Genomic DNA, 23914 nt, shown 5'->3' with positions numbered 1-23914 from the left:
TTCAGTAAAGAGTCAGTAAGTGATTGTTTAAGGTCAGTGACTGCAGGTCATGGGAGATGAAATGACAGCTAACGTTTGCTGGGGCCTCACTAAGTATCAAACATTGCTCTCAGCCGTGCACATTGAATCCTCACACATCCCTCTGAAGTAGGAAATGTGAGGAGCTCCACTTTACACATAAGGAAATTGAAGCTTAGAGAGAGAATCTGCCCAAGATCACACAAGCAGTAACAGCTGGGCTTCAACCCCAGGCTGGGTCCAGAGCAGGTGCTCTTAAGCCATATTGTTCTGGAAACAGCCAGAGGCCCTGCTGTTCACAGGGATTGTGGTCCTTGGGGAGGGCAGACATTTAACATGGCACCAGAGGGCATACACTGGGGACTGTCTGACAGAGCCTGGGGAGGTAGCCTTGAGGAGGGGACACCTAAACTGAGACCAGAAGGCTGAGCAAGAGCAGACCAGGGGAAGAGGAAGAGAAGAGCATTTCAGGCAGGGTGGTGAGAGGGCAAAGAAGCTGAGGACCTCTAAGACGGGATTGTGTCTGAGAGACCTGAAGAAAGTGAGGGAGCACCTTGCCCACCAGAGAGTGAAAGGCGTTCCAGGCAAAGGGAGCACAAAGGCTCCGATGCAAATACGCGTCTGGCACCTTCAAGGAACAGCAAGAAAGGAAGTGTGCCTGGAGCAGAGGAAATACTGAGAAGCCTAGGAGATGAGATGGAGAGCTGGCACATCTCACAGGGGTCTTGCAGGCCCTGAGACATTTTTTAAGCAGATTGAGATGGGGAGCCACGGAAGGGTTGGGAGACAAGAGTGACTTGTTCAAGGCTCTCTAATGTGAACAACAAGAAGGCAGGGACTTTGTTTTGCTCGCTGCTGATCCCCAGCCGTGGAAGAGCAACGGGCCCTTGATTCCACTCAGTAAATATTTGAACAAGTAAGTGAATGAACGACTGAATAAATTAATGAAATGAGGAAACGACTCAATGAATAATTGTGAAACTGACTCCTTTCGGGATCTTTCATCCCACAGGTACACAGCGGAAGACCCGCCCCTCCTCTCTTCCTCCCCGCGCTCCCACCCCCGCCGTTAGGTTGCGGGTCCACGCTACGGCCGCCAGAGGGCGCGGAGCGGCGGAGTTCTCGCACGGAAGGCTTTGTGTGAGGCACCGCATGGGGCGGGGCCTGCGGGCGGGCGCCGCTCAGCTGGACAGGGTTGACCGGTGTGTGGAACGCGCCGGCGGGGCTGAGGCTGTGCGGCGGCGCCCGGAGCGGTTTGGGCGGCGCACGGAGCTAAGATGGCGGCGGAGCGACAGGACTCGCTGAGGGAGTTCGTGGCGGTGACGGGCGCCGAGGAGGACCGGGCCCGCTTCTTCCTGGAGTCGGCCGGCTGGGACCTGCAGGTAGCGCCGCGAGGCGGGCCGCGTCGGGCGGGCTGGGGACTGCGGAGCGCGGATGCCTGGCGCGACAAGCACGCAGTGGTCGAAGCGCACAGTCATCCCGCCGGGCCGCGGCCCGACCCAGGCCTCAGGGTCCTGGGGCCGCTTGCCACGCGTCGCCAGCTTGGCCTGGGCGTGGGGAAACGCGGGCTAGCTCCGGCCCGGACCTGCTCTACCCGGCCTCAGTTTCCCCTTCTGCCTGGCTCTCGGGTCGGCGAGATTTTGGGCAGTGCCGCAGCCCGCGTGAAGAAGGGGAGCCTGGGGGCGTGGCTGCCGCGCCGAGTCTCGGCTGCAGGCCCGGCCCGACTGACCAGCTCCCCGGTGGAGCGGCGCTGGGGACTAGGTGCTCGTTCATTTCCATTTTCGCAGCCCCGGCCTCGGGACAGGGGAGAAACCCAGCCCAGGACTTGGCCCACGCCCCCTCCTACCTAATTGCTGGGAGAAACTGGGTAGTGGAGCCTATTCATCTTTAATAAGTAACTCTTCTGTAAAATGGGAGTTTTCGTGGAGCTTATCGTCTAGTTCACCAGCATGTATTAAGTACACGTTAAATATTTATTAGTTAAGAAGACATTAAGATAGGCTACACTAGGCAGGGATTTTTGTAAACTGTTGAATCCCCTGTGCCTGGAAAAACGCCTGACACGTAGTAGGCACTCAGTAATTAATTGTAGGAAGAATTGCATACATGTTGTTGGCCAGCCTACGTCTTAGGTAGATGATGATGATTAAAATTTATTGAGTGCCTGCCATGAGCCAAGTGCTGTTCTAACTGCTTTAGGTGTCTTAAGTCATTTAACCTGTGCATTTTGAAGCTGAGGTTTAGGGAGGTTAAGTAACTTGCTCAGTGCCTCACTAGCTACCAAGTGGAAGAGATGGCATTTGAACTCAGTTCTGTCTGATACCAGAGCCCAAGCTCTTAACCACCATGTGCCCTGGCACTTTACGTATGGTGATTCAGTTAATCCTAGCCACACTGTGAGGTAAAGAAAACTTCCTCAGTTGTATAGATGAATTGGAAGCTCAGAGGTCAAGTGATAGGCCCAAGGTCACACACCCAGGGATTAGGATTTGAACTGTGTCTGCTGACTTCACCATTTATATGCTTCCCGAAAGTGTAAGAGTTAGATAAAGCACCACACCTGTACAGACACACAGTGTAAAGCCCCTGTGCTGGGCAGAAATACAAAATGCAGCTTCTGCCTGAAAGACCTAAAAGCTCACAGTGTTACAGGTGGCAGGTCATCAGTTCCAGTCTCCTCATGCTATTAGTGGGGAAACGGGCTCATGCATGTGACATGACTTGCCCAGGACTTGAATGTAGACACCCCTCAATGCCAGTTCAGTGCATGTCCCACGGCAGCATACTGCCTCCTGGCAGGCCTGCTAAAGCGTGTTCTGTAAAGGCACGCTGCTTCCAACAGGCTGGTTATGTCCCACAGCAGCTCACTGCCTCCTAAAAGGTGGTGACCTTGAGGACAAGAGCCACGTCTTTTTCACCTCTGTAGACTTCATTGCTCTCTTACTTCTTTGTGCAAAGTAAGTGATAAGTAAACACCTGTGCATTGAGTCCATGCGAGAAACATCCAATTACAGATGGCCAAAAGAGGCCCATATTCCTTCCGTATGTATAGAGCTAAGACATGACTGCATAAATGTTAATGGATCCTCTCGTCCGTTTTGCAGGGTTGGTGGGATGGGTGTCCCCATTGCACAGATTAGGAAACAGCCTCAGAGAGAAAGTAAAAGTAGCAATCTGGACTGACCTCACAGTTCCCAACTCCTGGCTATCACCTAAATGCTGAGAGTAAGGGCCTGAGCAGACTGCCTGGGATCGAGCCTGGCTCTACTCCTTACCAACTGTGTGACCTCAGTCAGCTTTCTTAGCTTCTCGGTGCTTCTCTATCAGCTATAAAATGAGATGATAATAGCACTAACTACATAGGGTTCTTTAAGGATTAAATGAGTTAACACAGGTAGAGTTGTACTCAGAACAACATGGCTCATAAATAAGTGCTCAGTAAATGTACACTGCTTTTACTAGATCACATTTCCTAATAAAAATGAGAATGAGGAGTGTCTCCATCCCAACTTTCCTTCTTGCCTTCTTTTCCCCTTAGTAGGTGGAATTTTTTTCAGGTAATATGAAAACAAATAGTTGGGCCATTACCTTTTGGTCTTATTTTCTATGGCCCCCCCAAATGCAGACCGCCTTGTAAGTGTGGGCCATATTTTTGTGTCTTTGCTCCTTTGTGTTCAAAGGAGATGAAAGGAGATGTGTTAGATGAAGGCCTGTTTAAGGATCCCAAGTTACTATCTCTCTGTTTCAGATCGCCCTAGCAAGCTTTTATGAGGATGGAGGGGACGAAGACATTGTGACCATTTCGCAGGCAACCCCCAGTTCAGTATCCAGAGGCACAGCCCCCAGGTAAGGGCCAACTCCAGTTATTGCTACATTGGTGTGCTTCCAGCAATGGTGAGCTATTTCCTGACTCAACAGAGGGTTCAGGCCTGGGGATGTGGACCAGTGGGTTTGAGGGAGGAAGATAGACTGACTGGTGGGTAGTAGTTTCTTGCAAGACTTACTCCTTTCCTGTAGAGATTTGGGATTCTTAACTGAGTGTGGTATATGATCCAATCCTGGAGGAAACCACAGAACCAACTTTTAAGATGTTTTGGGGGGGGGGGTCTCTTATTTATGAAATATGAGGAGTGGCCTCTCCATTTCTGGAAGTTTTTAAGTAGAAACCGAAGTACTTCCTTTCAGGGATGCTGTAGATGTAAAAGATTAGGCCAGGTGACTTTAAAAAGGCTCTTTCAATATTTTAGGATGCCCATTACCCTGTTAAGAAGACTTAGAGAAAATAAACGTGTTTAACCCATCCTTTCCCAAATTGATTAGGGAGACCTTGTCTTATTTTGTGAAGCAGTGTTAACCTTTGCTGTCCCATTTGCATCCCCTGTCCTGGCCACCCTGGCTCCAAGGTTCTCACAGCCGATCACTGCTGTGATCTACAGAGTGGGATAATGTAGGTCTTCTGAGAGACAGGCAGGGCCTCTTCCTTTAAAGGTGTCTGAACTACAGCTCCCCTCTCTGCTGTAGCCTGATTTGTTTCTAGTCTCTGGTGTATGTTCTCAATTTATTTGAGTTTGAATTCAACCCCAGAATACAGATATAGTGTTTCTTTGCTGGTGAAGTGATAAATTGTGTTTCTCTCTAAGGGCATCTGAGATTTAAATTACATTTCCTCCCTTTCTAGAAGGAACACTAACCCCAGTTCTCATTGCTTCCTTAACTTCTTCCCCTACCTACATTTCCAGAGGAAAGAGGTAATAGGCAGGACATCTTTTAGTTATTCATAGATGCCCACGTGTGAGGTGTCAGTGATGGCACATCAAGATGTTACTGCCTGGGACCTGGTTGATAAGATAAGGGCTTTTCTTGTAGCTGCTGATAGAGACAGCTGATTTCCTGGGGTGTGTCTTTCACAGGCACCCCAGATTACTGTTGGGGTGTTGGCACAAAAATACAGAGGAGGAGAAATTGAAACTTAGCCTCTGATGTCAGTCACATGTTCACACCTGTCTTCTCTGATAGACCCAAAGTCCTGGCAAGACAGTGGTTTATGGGACTTCCTTGGCAGTCCAGTGGTTAAGACTTCACTGTCCAATGCAGGGGGTACAGATGCAACCCCTGGTTGGGGAGCTAAAATCCCGCATGCCTCACAGCCAAAAAACCAAAACATAAAACAGAAGCAATATTGTAACAAATTCAATAGAGACTTAAAAAATGGTCCACATCAAAAAAAATCTTTAAAAAAAAAAAAAAGGCAATGGTTTATTAGAACCTGGGCTAGGAGCCTGACTGCTCACGTTCAAATCCCAGCACTGCCAGTTTAGAGCTTTGTGACCTTGGGCAGGTTACTTAACATCTCCAGTCCCTCAGTTTTCGTCACCTGTCAAATGGGAATGATGATAGTGCCTACCACATGGGAGATTAAATGAGTTAATACTTACATAGCACTTAGAACACAGAACGTGTTAACTGCTATTATTGTCATTTTATTATTACCATTATTAGCATCCATTCTCATCTTCCCCATTCTTTTCTTATTTGTTCCCTGTCTCATTCCACAGCAAGTCTATATGTTAAAAAGTAGACTTAAAAGTAAAAGAATCAAGGGAATAGAGTTTAACATTAAGATTGCGGGGAGTAAAAGACTGAGCACACATGCAGGCCTAAAGGTCTTACTTTTTTGCTTTGGTTAAGCCTCAGACTTGGTACTGGGCTTAGGTGAAGCCAAGGAAAAGGGAGAGGGAAGGCACTGTTTGTTACATCGTTGTCCTTGTCCAGGTGGTCAAGGCTGACTGCATTCTCAGGAAAAGGCAGGCTTGTGCTGGCACCTCAGAGGAATCCTGTGTGGGGCCTGCCTTTCCCCTGTTTGACCTGACTGTTGCAGGACACTTAGCCTGCTGCTGAGCTCTCCCCGACCCCACTGTCATCTTCTCGCATACCTTTTCATGTCATCACTGCCTCTGTGGCACAGCACTCAGTTAGTGAGTTCCTCCTCTGACTCTAGAACAGGGGTTCTTCACGTGGAGGCCCTGAACCCCCTAGGAGGAATCTGTGGAATGGATGTCAGAAGGTCCATAAATTACCTGAAATTGTAGGTAAAAACTTGTGTATGTGTAGTACCTTTTCTGGCAAGAAAATTCATAACTTTTATCAGATTCTCAAAGGGCTGTGGGACATAAAAAGGTTAACCATAGCTATAGGAGAAAGTCTAAACTCCTCAGTTATAACAGCTGTCATTTATTGAGCACTTAACCAGCTGCCAGGCACTGGGTTAAGCTTTTATTGATATATATACATCTTTTTAACCCTTACTACAACCCTGTGAGGTGGGTACCGTTATTCTTCCCATTTTACAGATGAAGACACTGAAGCTGGGCATCTTCCCAAGATCACACGGCTAGTAAAACAAGGATTTAAATGCAGATCTGTTTCTGCTTCCAGCATTCAGCTCTCAGCCAGAATGATGTACTGCCTCTCCCTGTGGACATTCACTGTCCTCCAGAATTTGCTGTGAACCTGCCATCCTCATCTTATCCCCCTTTTCCTCCTTTCTTAAATCTTTATTTCAACCAAACTGATTTGTTTGGTGTCTCAATTCTGCCTTGTTTTTGGTTCTTCTGCTTTTGTTTGAGCCTCTCATCTGACTGGACATGCCCACTCTCTTGCTTCCTTTCCACCTGTGCAAATCCTCTGTGTCCTTCCAGGTTTAGCTCCCTCCCCACCTTCTCTACTGAGCATGTTATCCCCCAACCCATAGGCAGCACGAAGTCCAGTCACAACCCATATCCACGTACTACTGTATGACATCTTTCCTGTGTTGTCTTGAATTCTTCTCCTGATAATTACCTTAATATTTTTCTCCCTAAGTAAGTTGTAAGTTCCTGGAGGTGGGAGGGCTAGTATTCCAGGAGCACCCACCATCTGTCTGGCTCTGCCAGATATTCTCACATACGTTCTCTTCTTATACCTCTATAACCATGGAAGTAGGTCAGGTGCTCACCATTTCACAGGTCAGGATGCTGAGTCTTAGGAAAGGTTGAGTAACACGTTTGCTGTTATAGTGGAGTCAAACCCAAATTTGTCTAAATCCAAAGCTGCTTCTTCTGCCATGTGCTAGGTACCTCTCTGTGCAATACCTCCCACCCCTGTACCGAGCACAGGGTCGAGCAAGAGGTAGGCTGTTATTTCTTCCTTTTTTTTATTCTTTCATTCAACCAAACTGTACTTTCTTAGAATTCTAGGGAGCACCGTTGTCTAATTCTCTAAAACTATACTGTCCAGTATGGTAGCCACTAGCCTCATGTGGCTATTTAAATTAATTAAAATAAAACATTCAGTTATTCATTTGCACTTACCAAATTTTAAATGCTCAATAGCCACGTGTGACTAGTGGCTTCATTATTGGACGGTGCAGGTACAGCATTTCTGTCACTGCAGAAAATGTGATCTGACAAAGCACTTTTGTGCCACTTCAGGGTGCCTGGGAGATAGAGTTCTGATGCTGAAAAATTGAAATTTCTGAAACATTTTGCCTATTTGTGGAAGATACAAGACAGAGTATTCTGAAATTGGTAATGCCCCCAGGACATCCATACTGTTAAGGTAACTCTCAGAGCATTACTCCAGAGCAGTTGTTCTCAGTCTTGAGCATGCATCAGAATTACTTGGAGGACTCCTTAAAACCAGATTGGTAGACACTCCTTTCAGGGTTTCTGATTGAGGAGGTCTAGGGTAGGGGCTGAGGATTTGCATCTTTCACAATTTTGAGGGTAATACTGATGCTCCTGGTCCAAGGACCAGCACTTTGAGAACTGCTGCTCAAGAGTAGTACTTGAAATGTGCTACACCGTGCATCAGCACCCCGACTGTTCACAGCACGCCCACGAGGTTGGTGCTGATTGTCTCCATTTTCACATGAGAAAATGAAGGCTTAGAGAATTTCATTAGCATGCCCAAGATCCCAGGGTTGGAGGCTAAGTTGGGATTGGAACCAAGTAAATGGACACCAGAGTCTGTGTTAGATACTGTCAGAGTCTAGGTGTAAGAACTTTTGGGGAAAGAGTCAGACCTGTAGCCAGAGCAAGTGGTTTGCTCAAGCAGGTATACACATGTGTATTTGAAGGTGTTTAACGACGGAGAGATAGAGGATTTTTTTTTCCATAGATGCTAAGCTAAGCATCTGTGGAAAACTCCCCTGGGAAGAGTAATGAGTAGAATTAGCCTTTTAGGGCACTAGTATGGATCTTATCACTTGCATCCTTTTAAACCATGTTGTGTAGAGCATGAAGGAATGCCCAGGAGGTTGCTCTCAGCTCACTCAGGCAGGAATGTATTTGCTACATCGGTTGATCTTTGTCCTCTTTTTTCTAGTTAGTGGAGCCTCAGAGCCTATTCTGTCCTCTGATTGTCTCCCTGAAATAAATCTTTCTTCAAGGCTGAACTGGAGTAAACGACTCCTTCTCTAGCCTCACTAAATCTCCATTACCCTCTCCCACCATATTAAAGAGAAACAACTTTTTTCCCCCTAAGGAATACAGAAAATGTTTTTATAAATTGTGTGTCTCATGATCCTTGAAAAACTAAGATTTTTCCTTAAGGACAAATCTAAACTAGGAAAAAAGTGGCAGTGTAAGACTGTCAGAGGAGGGAGTTAACCCTTCTCATACCATGTTTAGTGTGCCCTCTCTACCGCACCCCACACAACCCTGCTTTTTTCCTAAACACTAATAAATACTTGACTAACCTACAGCAGAAGCAGAGGCCTTTTCATGCATATATTCATTTCATTTTTACTTCTTGATGATTTATCCTTCCTCTAATGTGTTACTTTCACTAGTCTCTGTGTATGTGCCTGTGCTGCTTTCCTGTAATGCCCTGTTGGTCCCCTTTCCCCACCAGCCCCACCATCCTTTATCCAGTTGACTGATGGTCCCCTAGTTTGTTAGCACTCGGTCCAAATGTTGCATTTTTCTGGGACGCTTTTCTTGATGTTCCCCCACCCCCATCTAGAACAGGAGACTGCTCTCACATCCCATGTGCTTCCCTCTGTCACAGCCCCTGTTGCACAGTATTTAATGGATGGTTTCCTGGCCAAAGAGCCACTAGCCTGTAAGCAACTAAAGGGTAAGAACTGTGCCTGATCATTTTATAGACCTAGCATCCAGTTCAGTGCCTGGCACACAGGCATTCCCCCAATATTTAGAAATTATATGATGAAAATCACTATCCAGTAGTATGTTTTTAAAGTAGTACAGATCCTATCTGGTTCCCTCCTCCCCCTCTAGGAGAGCTTAAATTGGATTTCATTTTACTTCTTGATACACTTCCTAATTTATTCTTAGTACTGTGTGACCTTGAATAAATATCATTGTTTTGCATATAAACTTGAGAGGTTAACCCTCTTCCCATAGATCCTTTTCCTGCCCCACCAAAAAACCTAACCTCAGTGTCCTCAACTGTTAGCAGCTGATGATGCGGATCACCTTTCTTTTACTCCCCTTGAGATCATTTTGCTCCTTTCTGTGTCTCCAGCGATAATAGGGTGACATCCTTCAGAGACCTCATTCATGACCAAGACGAGGACGAGGAGGATGAGGAGGGTCAGAGGTGAGTCTTTATTGGGGGCACAGTCCACAGGAAACTCCATGGTAATGTATAAATCACCTAGAACAGCCTAGAAGGATAAACATGCTCGGTTATCATTAGCCATTACTACTGTGGGCTAGTCATATGCATACTAGAAACAGTTTTCCACTCCCTGTGCTTAGAAGTGATCCCTGTCCTCTTACTATTTTTTTTTCTTTTGGGGTATTCTGGATTTCTTTTTGTTCTGTTTCATTTTTAATTATTAAGATAATATGTATTTATTGAAGAATATTAGGGGAAGGGAAATAAATCTATAAGGAAAAAAGCCATTTGTAGTACCACAACCCAGAGGTAACCACGTATCAATAATATTTTTGGTGTATTTCCTTCCAGCTTTTCCTTAATTGAAAAAGCAATATATTACATAATAAAGAGAAAAAAAGGGCTTACAAGTGTATATTCCTCCAATATACAGACACAGTACTGTTTTTTGTTGGTTTGTTTTTAACCTTTAGGAACGTTATAATGAAATTAGTGTCCATTGTGGAAAATGTAGAATAGCATAATGAAAAAAAATATAACACTCATCTACCCTTTGGTAACTACGGTTAATAATTTTGACATATTTCCACTAAGTGTTGGTTCTGTGTGTAAATGTAGTTTGTTTATATTGTATTTTACATGGTGAAAGGCAGATGTTTGTTTCTTGCTTTTGTAGGATTAATGCTACATCTTGAATACTTCTCCAGGTCATTAAGATTCTTCATAAGTGCTTTCAGTGACTATAATGGTCATCATATGGAATGCTCGACATTTAAATCATTTCCAGTTTTTTGCCACCTTAAATATCAATGCTGTGAACATCTCTGTGTATTAATCTTTGACTACATTTCAGATTATTTTGGATAGGTTATAGAAATGAAAATACCGGGTTAGGGGCATGAGTATTTTTAAGGCATTTGATCACAGATTCCTAGTTTGTAAGCCAGGGCTTTGAGATCCCTTAATAAGGATCTTACAGTCCACTGAACAGAACTTTGTCTACCTGGAATGAACAAGGATGAACTGGCTGCAGCCTCACTTCATGGGTTTTGGTTTTCCATGGAATCTGTCTTGGTCTGTCAAACATTCCTAAGGACCATTTTATAATAACCATTATGGAAATGCAGTTATCTCATCGTGGTCACTCTTTGGGAAGTGGGCTGAGAAATTATGTGTGTTCTGTTCTCTGTCTTCGTCCACGTAGTGACCTTTACACTACCTCAGAGCCTTCTATTTAGATACACTCAAAGTTCAGGAATAAATGTTAATTTCAGTGTTTTAATACTCCTTGAATGAAAGGCAGTGTCATCAAGTAAGTGAATGCCCAACTCCTAAATGACCTCCTCCTACTTCTCCTGTCCTTTCACATCCTCCAGGCGGTGACCTTCTTTTACTTCACATCCCGGTTACATCTCTGGTCCCTCAGCATTTCAGACCTAATGCCACTGGTGCTGTTGTCCATGCCAAGGCCTAGGGTTTTGCCTTGCATTCTCTGGGGAATGTCAGGAAATGGAAGGCTGAGGCTCAGTTTTATAGGTTCTCAGTTCTCCCCACTGAGACATGCTATTGACTTAGCTGTGAATAGGAGTGATAAGGAGGCAGCTAGCCAAGGCTACATGACTGAAGGTTTTCAGATGCAGGTAAAAAAAAAGGTGCTAACTTCATCTCAAGCCATGCTTGGCCCATTGCAAAGCAGGTATGGGTATCTTGGGGCTTGTATTTGAGCTTCCCTGACCTCCTCCAGTACCCACTCTTCCGCATCCGCCCGGTGTATGTCACAAGAATTGCAAGGTTAGGTGAGGCTTGGGAGCTCTCGGTGCTGTATCACACCTTACATGTGTGCATTACTCTGTGCTTGTTCTTTTGCATACTTCCGCTGATTTGAACCTGATGGCCCTGACTTAAGGAACAGGTAGGTAGGGCATGTGGTCCTTCCCTTCCATTTCAAAGAAGGAAAGTGAGGTTAGCTCAGTGCATTGGCTTGCCCAGGTCACTCAGTGGCAGAGCCAACAGTGGAACCTAGCTGCTTGTACTAACCACGCCACTGCCACCATTAATCCAGGGCTGCTAGTGGTAGCTGCTTCTAACTGACCATAGTGATCATCTGCTGGAAAGGTGCTGGCCGACGGATGGTGAATTCCCAGAGCTAACGTGCTGTCGTGCATGCCTGGAATACCCTTCCCTTGTTCTTTACCTGATAAACTCATCCTCAAGATTTAGCCCAGAAGACACCCTTCTAGGAATCCTTGACTGTACTCCCCAGCTCTGTGTTCCCAGAGCACCCCTTACTGACTTCTACTGTGGCTCACACTGCAATATGGCTGCCTGCCTCTTAAATCTGTCCCCACCTAGACAGTAAGTTCCTTAAAGATGGGCATTTGTACCCTTTGCCTCGTTGTACCCAGCTCCTAGCCCAGAGCCTGGCACATGCTCTATTCATGTTTTCTAAGTATATTTGGTGTTAGATGTGTATTTTCTGCACAGGTTTTATGCCGGGGGCTCAGAGAGAAGTGGACAGCAGATTGTTGGCCCTCCCAGGAAGAAAAGTCCCAACGAGCTGGTGGATGATCTCTTTAAAGGTGCCAAGGAACATGGAGCCGTAGCTGTGGAGCGAGTGTCCAAGAGCCCTGGAGAGACCAGTAAACCAAGAGTGAGCATAAGGGGTCGGGGTCGTTGTCTGTGTCCACAGGACTGAGGTTCCAGAGCAGGGGAAAGGAGGCCTTCCTCACCCCAGCAGTGACTGAATTTGTTTTTGCTTTGTTTTTCATTTGCTCACTTCCTCTCATATGCAGAAGAGCAGTGCAGTTTCTCTTACCTTTTAACATGAAATCAAGATTTGGGGCAAAGTTTTCAAACCTATGGCCTGTGGTCTGGATCAGGTTCTGCAAACATGTTTTGTTTGGCCTAACCAACCTGATTTACTCAGTGTCTTGCTTTATTTTTGTTTTAATTGAATTGGTGGCCACCTGTTTTACGTACAGTCAGGATTTCTGTTTTCTTTGTGAAAATCAAAAAGTCTTGAGTGTTATCCTACACCTAGATTCTGAAATGGTCATGATTAACTAGAGCTTAGTAACAGCCATTCCCTTTAACCAAACAGTATCCCCCCACCATTCCAGTTTTTACCCCAGTCTCAGAGAAAGTATACCTAGTAGTTAACAAGCTTGAGATAACATCATTGTATCTGAATAACCTGTAAACTGTTGACCCACTCCTCCGGTGTTTATGAACTTGGCTTTTATAGCCATTTGCAGGAGGTGGCTACCGCCTTGGAGCAGCACCAGAGGAAGAGTCTGCCTACGTGGCAGGAGAAAGGAGGCGGCATTCCGGCCAAGATGTGAGTGTGCACCTACCTTGTTTAGGGAAGTTCATGGACTGTTTTATCATTTTGGGGGAGAAATTAGTCCCATGTTACACGTGAATCAGCAGCCTCTGAAAGGGAAGAGGCAGCAGGTTTGCTGTCATCCATGAATGGAAAGGCTTACCTGAAAATCAAAGAAAGCTCTCATCTGGCTGGGTGTTGGGGGTGGGGGGTGGCTCATGAGTGGGGACAGGCAGAGCGGATGGACAAATAAAAGAGTTTTCTGAGCATTCCATGGATCTCAGGCAGAGGGATAGTGATTCCAGGGTTCTCTGGTGGTGTGAACGTGCCTAAAGAACTTGGTCTTTAGACGCCCCCCCGCCACAAGGAAGCCTGAAACGTACTTTTTGAACTTTTTCCGTATTGTATTCCAGTCCTTTTTTCCCTGCGCATAGGGATCCCCCCTCTCCAATAAGTGTAATCATACTGTAGAATCAGTTTTGAGGTTTATGTCGTAAACGTTTTTTTTTAATTTTATTGAAGTATAGTTGATTTACAATGTTGTATTAATTTCTTTTGTACAGCAAAGTGACTCAGCTATATATATATATATATATATATATATATATACTTTTTCAGTGCCATAAACATTTTCATATGACCTTGTGACCATTAGTCTCCATAATGTATTTGTTTTTAATTATTTTGGGTTTTTTTTCCAAAGTAAAGTAGTCAAGCAAGGAGGAAATAAAAATCCTATCCACCTGAGGTAGCAGCTGCTAATAGGTTGGTCTTTAGTCCTCTAGACCCTTTTCTGTGTATATATATAGGGAGTCGTTAACAGAAATTGTAGATATCATTTTTAATGGCTGCAAAATAGTCCACGTAAGATTTGCCATGCTACTTTAGTTGACAGCAAGCTTTGTGCCAAGCACACTGGCAACCCTATAGATAAGGAAGCCACAGCTTCAATTGAGTCATCTGCTCAGTGCCACTTAGCTAGTGAGTGGCAAAATCAAGATGCAGACCCAGGTCTGCTTAAATCAAAGCCCATTCTCTTAACTTGTGCCATATCACCTTCTTATTTTAGGTTAATACTTATTTCATTGGTTGTTGATTGATCTCCTTGTGCATGAGTATATGTTTGTCTGTCTGTGTGTTTTAATAATGACACAGTAAAATAGTAAAAACTCGTTAATTTGCAAGTTCATGCTGGTGTGCTTGCCAGGTTCCTGACAATGTATGGACTGCTTACCTCCTGTTGTCACAGGTTCATGTAGTGTTGAAGCTCTGGAAGAGTGGATTCAGCCTGGACAATGGTGAACTCAGAAGCTACCAAGACCCATCCAATGCCCAGTTTCTGGAGTCTATCCGCAGAGGGTGAGCAGAAAAGCCCTCCTTCGGATTCCATATCAGTGAGTGAGATGGAAGATGGGAAAGAAGAAGCTGATTCAAATATTTATTATTTAAGAAGTTTACATTTTTAAGCAGATTTAGCACAGTTGAGATACAGATTCACAGATCTGCTCCCAAAACCCTGTGTATCTACATTTCCCCTTTGGGCCTAGGACAGAGCCAAGTCACCAAATAAGGTACAGGTCTCCACTCTTGACTCTGAGCAGGCATGAGAGGAGGGGGAGGTGGACAGGTAGCCGCTAGAGCAGTCGACTCCCTGTGAAGCCCAGCTTCACAGTTGGAACTGAGAAGTTTCTCCTCCCTTTGTACCCATCACTGTCATTCCCATCCTGCTCTGTGTGGGCCCCAGCGCTGCCTTTTCTCCCACAGAGAGGTGCCAGCAGAGCTGCGGAGGTTAGCTCACGGTGGGCAGGTGAACTTGGACATGGAGGACCATCGGGACGAGGACTTCGTGAAGCCCAAGGGAGCCTTCAAAGCCTTCACTGGCGAGGGTCAGAAACTGGGCAGGTAAGGAGCAGCACGGGGGGGAGTGGGACTGTGTGGGCCACTCCTGTCGGGCTCAGCAGGCCCTGTGTAAAGCTCACTTTGTATAGCTCTTTACTGTTTAGTACAAGGTACTTCAGATTTTATTTTTATGGGAGGAAGAGTACGGAGAACATAGGCTTTGGCATTAACACACCTGAGTTTAAATCTATTCTTCACTTTCTAGCCATATGAGCTTGGACTATACAGGCTCAGTTTGCTCAACTATAAAGTGGGACTAATACGAATCCTTACCTCCTCGATTACTGTTGGGAGGAGCACGTAGAGCACTGCCCCACAGTGAGCAGTCAGTGTAATCAGTAAAGGTAACATATTGATGCTTTGACTCGGTAATCTAGGGTGTCCAGGGCAGGGATAACCTTCTGCATGGCTTTAAGACTGAAACAGACACACGTATTCAGGTCACTTGAAATGGGGATTCAGAGGAGAAAGGAATCCTGGACTCTTGCCAGCCAGCCTACAGCGGCATCGTTTAGGATCCAGGGAAGCTCGGAGACATTGTTGCCCCTTTGCAGCCTGCTGCTCCACTGTTATGGCAGCTCTTAGCTCTACTTCTTTGGTCCTGCCTGAGACTCAGTTTGTCATCTCCTGTGAAATTTTTGCCACGTGTCCTCTGCCATTATCTCTATCTTGCATTCAAACCCCTAATAGGATCTGACTGGTTGATAGTCCCTATTACCTCTGATAGGCAGGGTTCTCACACCAGATCCTTGACCATCCCACAGACAGGCAGCCTTCTCTCAGGGACCCACTCAGCTTTGGCCATACATGGGGTCACTTCATCAGTATCCTTCAGAGGGATCTTTGCACATGAGAGGCACTCAACATGGTGACCCTCCCCGCCAGTACCATCCTTATTTTACAAAGGGAAAGCTGAGGCTCTTGGACTTTAAGGGATACCCTTAGGTGCTCCCTATGGTAGAGCCGGGACTGGAATCAGGCCTTCTGATTGGCATTTCTCCCCACACTCCTACACAGCAAGACACCGTTTCTGACCTAGCTCTGGCAGCTCTTGAACTAGGCACTGCCCTTGCTCACCTCACCACCATCTGCAGGAATCAGAGTGTGGTCTGCCAACAGCTGTGCTCTTTGAGCTTCTGGCTGGCCCTCTCCTAGAATCCCCTGCCTCCCTGCTGGCCATTCTTGCCTCATCAGGAGCAAGGGTCATAGCTCAGGACATTAGAGACCAATAGATTGTGGTTTACCAGGACCAAAATAGTTAAGTCCACCCTGCTCATCATTTCATCTACCACATTGGGGCCTGTGGGTTAGTCCGGGACAGCTGTTCTCTGATCCATCTGTGACTTACCTGTCAGCTATGGTAAGCTTTGTGGAGCACCAGATAATTTTTTTCCTTATATTATTAAAATAAAATGTGTTTATCTTTAAAAAAAAAAAATAGAAAATACAGATAAAGAATAAAAACTGTCCCTAAACCTAACACCCAGATATATCCAGTTAGTATCTGGGAAGTATCCTTCCAGTCTGTATATGTATATGGGTGTGTGTGTGTGTGTGTGTGTGTGTGTGTGTGTGTGTGTGTAAAAATAAATGTTCTATCACCTGTTATTTTGCCTAATCAATGTAGTATGGCTGTCATTCCAGATCAGTAAGTGTATTTCTACAATATTATTTTTAATGCTAACATAATTTTCTGTCTTATGTTTGTGCCATAATTTAACCAGTCCCTGATGTTACACATTTAGGTGGCTGCCAGTATTATGAACAACATTACAATGAATATCTCTAATTAAATCTTTATATACCCCTTAATGTTGTACTAGAAGTAAAATTTCTAGCTCAAAAGATCTTCATATTTTTAAGATGTTGTCAAATTGCCCTCCAAAAAGGTTGTATCCGTCTTTCACCCGCCAGTAGTTATAAGGAAGGGTCCAGAGCACTGTGCAGTTTGGGTTTGTCAGGTTTCATGATACTAACAGAAAATGCTTCTACTATTGGAAAGTCTAACTATTATGTGTGAAGACTCCACATCTCAAAAAATTAAGATGTTTTTAAGGAGTCTGTTTTAGCAGGATGGGAATACTTAGTGCAGGTGATGAATCAACAAGTCGAGACAGAGCTTGATAGTCAGATGTGATGCTTGTCAACTAAATAAATGTTCATTGCCAGTTCCACTTTGATTTTATTTCAGTTCTAGCTTTTAATGAAAAATGAGCTAAAAAAATGTTTCATACAGCTAAGGGAGATGGAACGTTAGCTTTTCAGTCTAAACTAGATGGACAGCTCTTTCAGTTTTTCCAATAAATTTTACTATGCTTTCCATTGTCTTCTTGTTAACTGAAATGATCAAGAAGCCAAAAGTTTAAGAAATTTTTCTCGGGTTTGCCTCAAAAATCAGTCAATGCTTGTTTTTTCTCCAATTACCTAGAAAAATAAAATGAATAGACTTTTCTCAGTTCAGAAATTTGAAAAAGTTCGTTCAGTTGCATGAAACTTTTTTTATTTTAGGCTTTGCATTTGTTTGTTTGGATGGGAACTAATCTGAAGATTTGGGACGCCTGCATTTACTTGATTTTGAGTACCAAACACCAAGAGTGCACTTGGGGTGGGGGTGAAGGGTGACACTGCTGCCAGGATGAGCTTTGCCCCCTCACCATGCTTTCTGTAGTGGTCATCTGTGTAAAGCAGGTGGCAGGGTCTCAGTAGGTAGCATTGTGGCAACAAAGCACCTTAGTGCCCAATTTATTCCCACTACAAAGGAAATGAGCAGTGAGGTGATTCAGCTTCTCTCTCATTCAGGCCTTTCTGGCAGGCAGCATCAGTGAGTACCCATCATGTACTTAGAATTGTTATAAACAGTTGAGGGACAGGCTGCCTAGAGTCTAATTAGAGAGTTGACCTAATGCCCTTAAAACTAATGAACAGAACAGAGTAGATCTTAGGCATTTACAGGTTCAACATTTAACTTTCCACTATTTCCAAGCATCTCTTCAGGCCCGTGATGGTGTAATTTATCTGTGTCTCAGCCCACATTTGAGTCCCACGTGCTGTGAGGCTGATCCATAGAAGCTCCTCTCATGTCCAGTAAGTGTGGCCAGGTTTCTCTTCTGAGCTCCACTTTGTAATTCTCTAAGCCACTGTTTTTCATGTTTACAGAAAAGAGTAAGTTCAGTTTTCAGTTCTTCCTTGCTAATTATGTGCCCTGGGGCAACATTTCACTGTGTTCCATGAAACAATCTGCAGGAGGTTAACAAGCGTAACATGAAAGAAAGGACATGGTGGTCAGATAAGTTTGCCTTAACCTCACGATCTCTCAAGACCTTCTTTAATATGTTAGTGGCCTGTGATGCTGTTGGTATAATATGTGGCATTTCCAAAACCTTCCTGGAGATAACTCAAGGGACTAGGGTCCCAGGGAACACACTTAGGAAAGCACTTTCAGTTGGATTTGCTGAGAATACCCTTTTTAGGTTGTAAGGATCAGAGGGAACGGTGAGGTGTATGAATTAATCTAATTAGAGGCTTTGAGGGGAAGCAAGGGAGTTCTCATCCAATGGCCTCTATTCTCTGCATAGGTCTAGGCCAAGACATCTGCTAAGAGAAAGGCTGAGAATGAGATGCATAGATGGTTTACAGGAGAGAGGTGAAGCCTCCAACAGTTATGGAGAATGGGGAATTCGTGTGCATTTTGTGTTTGTCAGCCACCCGGAGTGTAGCACCCCTTTAATCCTCACAAGGGTCCTTGTTAAAGAACCTTGTTACTACCCTTGTTGAAACTCAGGGAGCTTAGATAACTAGCCCAACACTACCATAGCTAGTGGGTAAATTCATACCCTGGTCCATCGCATTCCAGGATCTGAGCTGTCAACACCACAGTAGGAACTGTGTCCTGTTCATATTGTATAATTAATCCCTGCGGTGCCAGGCACTTAGTTGGCTTTCCAGAAATCTCAGCCACCTCCTGATAGTTGACACATGAATATGAGATACTCACATGAGTGAGGTTGCACTGGGGCAGGCAGGCCTGAAAACTCCATCAGAGGAAAAGAGTCTGGACTTGTCCCTTACATTCCAGCAGTCACCTGCCAAGCTGTGTCATGCCTGCCTCATCTGCAGACTTCGCGTGCCCCCTCCCCATTCTGCCCTCAGCCTCTCACTGAGGCTAAAACTCATCCTGGTCTGTTGGGTCCTCCAGCATCAGGTCCCAGTTTCTCCTGGCCCAGGCTGTCGTGCATACTGCTTTCCTCCCTTCAAGCCCTTGTTCAGTTGTGGACACCAAGGAAGAAGGGGGTTGGTAACTTGCCCAACTCCAGGAGTGAGGGAGCTAGCGGTAACTTGGGGGTTGAGGTGAATTCCACTGGACCTCTAAGTTCCATCAGGACAGGGATCCTGTCTTGGACACTCCTTATATCAGTAGCAACAAACAGCACCAGACGTAGCAAATGCTCAGTAAAAATCTGAGACAGGATTCCCCTCTTGTGTGGGGCCTTGTTTCTATTTGTGTCCTGACGCGATCCTCTCTCCTCAGCACTGCCCCCCAGGTGTTGAATACCAGCTCTCCAGCCCAACAGGCAGAAAATGAAGCCAAAGCCAGCTCTTCCATCTCAATTGATGAGTCACAGCCTACCACAAACATCCAAATACGGCTTGCTGATGGCGGGAGGCTGGTGCAGAAATTTAACCACAGCCACAGGTACCTTGCATTATGTGGCCTGGCTTATTCTAAGAGGGTCCCAGAAACTCCCACAAACAGGTGAGAAGCAGGGAGCAGTTCTTCCTCCTAAACACCAGCAGGCACTCCGTGCTTTCCCCAGAGGAGGCAGTGGGATAGGAAAGTATGCAAGTCTGAAGCCTTTGGTTTGGTTCCCACTCTTCCATTAAGTGTGGCCAGTGACTTGCTCCCTCCCCTGTGTGGGTCTCATTCCTCATCTCTAAAATTAGGGGATCGGATTCCTCAGAGGGGTTTTCTTAGCCACCAAACAATTTGTTCAAAGGAAGTTTCATGCTAAAGCCCAAGTGTAGAACAGATAAAATTTGAACTGCTGTGGTTGATGGAGGGGAGAGGGGATGCAGTGTACCCTCCCACCCACCTGGCTTCCTCTACCTCCCTGCCCGCAAGCAGCCTCTGAAAACCACTAGGCTACTAAGGTCTCTTCTAGATCTGGACTTTGAGAATTCTAGAATACCTGTTCCATCTCAGATCATCTGGGATCAAAGCAACTGTTCCTCCCCAATTTAAAGATGGGGAAACTGAGGCACAAAGTGATGAAGGGATTAGCAGGGGAGGACTGTTGCCTGTAAAGATATTTGGCAACTTCTTTTTCTAGAATAGCAGTGTCTAAATTTCATCAATCATAGGCCATATAAACCAGGACCCACATGTGGGGCCCAGGGAATGGCTTGCCAATCCTTGAGTGTTGACTGGCTTCACATGAGGTTAGTTGTGAAACAAGTTTGATTAGGATTACAGAAAAGGGATCAGGCAGAGAAGCCTCTAGGAAGAGGGGCCCAAATGTGGGCAGGGAGCACAGCATGATGAAGAACTGAAATGGGGAGGTAGGAGAACAGGGGGAAGGAGGGTGGTATAAAATTAGGCAGGCCTCAGGACCACAGTCAGGAGATTGGTGTTTATACCAAGGGAAGTGGGAGCAACTCTGAAGGGTTTTAGACAAAGGAGTGACATGAGCTCATGTGGTTCCAAATGAGAGCTTTGGACTCTCTGTGGAGAAGGATTGGGCAGGGGAGGGGACCTGGGGATGTGATAGAGCCTCCCGAAGCGGGGGGTGGGGACAGCAGGGAAGAACACTGCTCACCCACCTCCCCACTCCCCCCACTCCACCAGGATCAGCGACATCCGACTCTTCATCGCGGACGCCCGGCCGGCCATGGCTGCCACCAGCTTTGTCCTCATGACCACCTTCCCAAACAAAGAGCTGGCTGACGAGAGCCAGACCCTGAAGGAAGCCAACCTGCTCAATGCCGTCATCGTGCAGCGGTTAACATAACTGCCTGGCCCAGCCAGCAGCCTCATCTCCTTCCTGTGTCCCCCACGGCCAGCTGCCCCGTGGAGACCACCCCTCCACCCCCTCCCGCACACCCAGCAGTCCAGTGCCATGTCTCCTCCATAGCTCTGCGTTCTTAGATCTCAGTTGGACATTTGTTTTCTCCTTAGTTGCATTTCCTGGGTTTTTGTGACGATCAATGGACTTTAAAGAAAAAAATAAAAACAACCAAAAAAATGGAAGGAATATCACCAGCATGTTATACAGAACCTCTCTCACTGAGGCAGGCTTTGATTATCTTAAAATCATATTTATGTCTAAGGTGTGCAGGGAGGAGTTTTCTATCCCCTCTGCGTAAAAATTGCATGTGGCACACAACACCCACCCACTAGTGTGTCCCCCGCTGCCCCCAGGATGACTAGTGGAGGATTTCCCCTGTGTAGGGAAGGGAGTGGGGGGACTTACAGAAAAAGGCTTTTGCAGCCACTCAGTTCCACAAGAACAGATCTCTTGCCTGGATAAAACTGGGCAGCAGCAAGAGTCCTCTGAAGCATGAGGTCAGATCCAGAGGCACACAACCCTTGTGCTCCTTTCACTCAAACCCTGGGAAGTTTACACTTTCCAGGCCTTGGCCGGCTGAGATTTTAACTACACCTCCTGCTTCAGTGCTTTCCTCCCTCATCATCCAGGCTGCTCTGTCATTGCTTTATGTACTCCACATGCAGAAATCTGTACCTAGGAGGTAGACAGGGTATCTTTTTACTGGGAAACAGCTTGTGCCAACCCAGATGAATTCAGAGTCAGGGTATCTTGGTCTGAAAGAGAAACAATCAAAATACCACGGAGCACTGATGACGCATGGCAAATCACATGTTGAAGAAGGGGTGGGTTCCCTGTGCTACGAGCTCCTTGTGCTGTGTTAGCGTTTGCGGGAGGCTTCTGCTGACTGAAGTCAGGGTGAGTAACAAAGATGGCTTTGCTGTGCAGGCTTCACTCCGCTGTTCAACCCGCTGAGTTCTGACTTGCACCAACTTGGGCAGTAGTCCCAGCCAGGACAAGACGCTCCCCCCATAAGTGTGCAAGTTTGAGAGAGGAGGATCACTGGGGTCTTGGATGGAAGCCTTTCCACCCCCTATTAAATGAGCCACAGACTTAGAATCAACGCTGACTCAGAATTTTCTGGGTCTGAATCATAACGTGCCTCAGTACTCTTTCCAAGCAGTCATCACCAATCACTTTCTCTTTTCTGTTTCACCCACTGCAATGAGCCAAGAGGCAACACTACTTCTACCCAGAGTGGGGGAGGCCTTGGGGATCTAACCTGAGAAAGGGACTTGGCTTGGTGCTTCTGATCCCAAAGTGGCAGGGGGTTGCTGGGGCTGCAGCATCTGCCACAGTTGAAGGTAAATATGAAACTAAGTGCTGGTCTGGAGAAACGATTATTGTCACCTTGACCATTAAAAACCAGAATGAGGACAAAAGGAGTTTTGTACTTTCTAATGGGTTGCTTTGAAGAAGTTGTGTAATGACAGCAACCATTGTAAGTACTTCAGTGCCTCACAATGGTCCCATTGTACAGTGCCAAACCCTGAAGCCCAGGTCACACAGCTGGTAAGTGGTAAGGCCTATCTGCCCCCCAAGGCTCCTGCTCTTAACCCCCATGCCACATATACGTGCACTCCGTCCCCAACCCCAGCCCTGTATGCATAAATACGCTCGACACTCCCCACCCCTCTTGAGGGTTTCTGCTATGTTGATTAGTAGAACCAGAACAAAGCATAAAAACACGCTTAAAACCTGCATCGTGTAGAATTCACAAAGGCCTCTTTGGCTTCCCTCCCAGCCCTGGGAAGTGAGTGAGGCAGCTGATCTAATTGTTGCAGCCACCACAGTGCAGACCAGCCAGGTAACTGGCCCTAGGTCAGAAGGACTGCCAACCACAGAACCAGGGACCACGCTCGTCTGGTTCAAGGCTAAGAAAGGATGTTTTCAGCCCTAGTTTTTTGTGCTGGTGGCCCAGATGGAAAGGTTCATCCATCCAGATAGGCTTTCATAGGTTTTTTAAAAAAAAAGGGGGGGGGGGCGGATACTCAACAGCCACTGGTTCTGGGGTTTCTGAATTCAGGGAAGTTCTCAGTTGAGGCATTTTGGATCATCCCAAATACTGGCTAGTGAGTGGGATCCTCCTGGCATTAAATAGGCTGGCCCAAGGATATATTGCAACATATAGGACATGTCCTAATGGAAAGATACCTAAAATTCGTCACTGAGTGAAAAAATGCAAGTTAGTTGTCATGATGATGCCCTAATGAGTACATTTTAAACTAGTCTCTACTGTGCAGCATGTGTGTTCCTGTTTGGTCTCGTAAACCACACCATGCTAAACAAGCCTGTAAGTACAGTTTGGGACACGTCTGGTTGCTTCCTCAAGAGATGGCTTTGGATGGCATTGAGAAAGTGCCCTCCTGAGCCACAGGGCTCCTTCCCATGCCCACCAACAGTATAAAGTGTGCCCATCCCTGCCAGGAACTCCTTAAAGCTGACTTTGAGTTCATTGGGGGAAGAAGTTGGTGCAGAAATGCGGGTTCCCTGCTGCTCCCTTTATCCTAACTGCCTTTTAGGGGGAAACTGGTGTCAGGACTTCTCCCTCCCAGGGCCAAGTAAGGAGGTCTTCCTTCTTTAAAATGGGCTTTGCTCCCTTGTCAAGGGGACAAAGGAGGATGTGTCCTCCTGTGTCCTCCCCTCCCCCCTTCAACATCCTCTGTCTTCTTAGGCCAGGCCAGGGAAGCAGAGCAGCAAACATTGTTGACTTCTAGTGTCCAGCCTGGTTCCCGGTCTGAGCAAGCTCCTGTGCCATGTGCCTGCATCTCTTTCTCTCTCTCTCTCTCAGCAGTCTCATGCCTCACCTCAGTCCTTGCAGTCCCTCAGTAAGTCCTCCAGGTTCTGCTGCAAATGCCTCCCCAAACCCAGCCACTTATCATCCCTCCCTACTATCTCCCTGGCCCATCGTCCATCTCTCACGTCAACAACTGCAGTGACTTCCTTGTTGGTC

The 23914-nt window shown here is 46.1% G+C and overlaps 1 protein-coding gene across 5 annotated transcripts; it reads left to right on the top strand.

The window, feature by feature from the left end:
* The first annotated feature begins 1203 nt into the window (after positions 1-1203).
* NSFL1C (NSFL1 cofactor) lies at positions 1204-22024 on the top strand. Of its 5 annotated transcripts, none has more exons than XM_036825952.1 (10): positions 1208-1400; positions 3767-3864; positions 9544-9618; positions 11519-11551; positions 12124-12289; positions 12884-12976; positions 14211-14320; positions 14726-14863; positions 19389-19553; positions 20703-22024. In XM_036825952.1, exons 1-10 carry the CDS (start codon positions 1296-1298, stop codon positions 20863-20865), a joined length of 1146 nt encoding a protein of 381 aa, XP_036681847.1. In that variant the 5' UTR covers positions 1208-1295; the 3' UTR covers positions 20866-22024. The 5 variants fall into 5 exon arrangements, with proteins under 5 accessions (XP_036681851.1, XP_036681852.1, XP_036681847.1 ...); XM_036825953.1 differs by having other exon boundaries at positions 1210-1400; positions 11546-11551; XM_036825956.1 differs by lacking the exon at positions 12884-12976 and having other exon boundaries at positions 1204-1400.
* The last annotated feature ends 1890 nt before the right edge of the window (positions 22025-23914 follow it).

Source organism: Balaenoptera musculus, chromosome 15, assembly GCF_009873245.2.
Source record: "Balaenoptera musculus isolate JJ_BM4_2016_0621 chromosome 15, mBalMus1.pri.v3, whole genome shotgun sequence".
Taxonomy (NCBI): domain Eukaryota; kingdom Metazoa; phylum Chordata; class Mammalia; order Artiodactyla; family Balaenopteridae; genus Balaenoptera; species Balaenoptera musculus.
The sequence above is the reverse complement of the archived record's forward strand: the minus strand, read 5'-3'. Positions and strand labels throughout refer to the sequence as shown.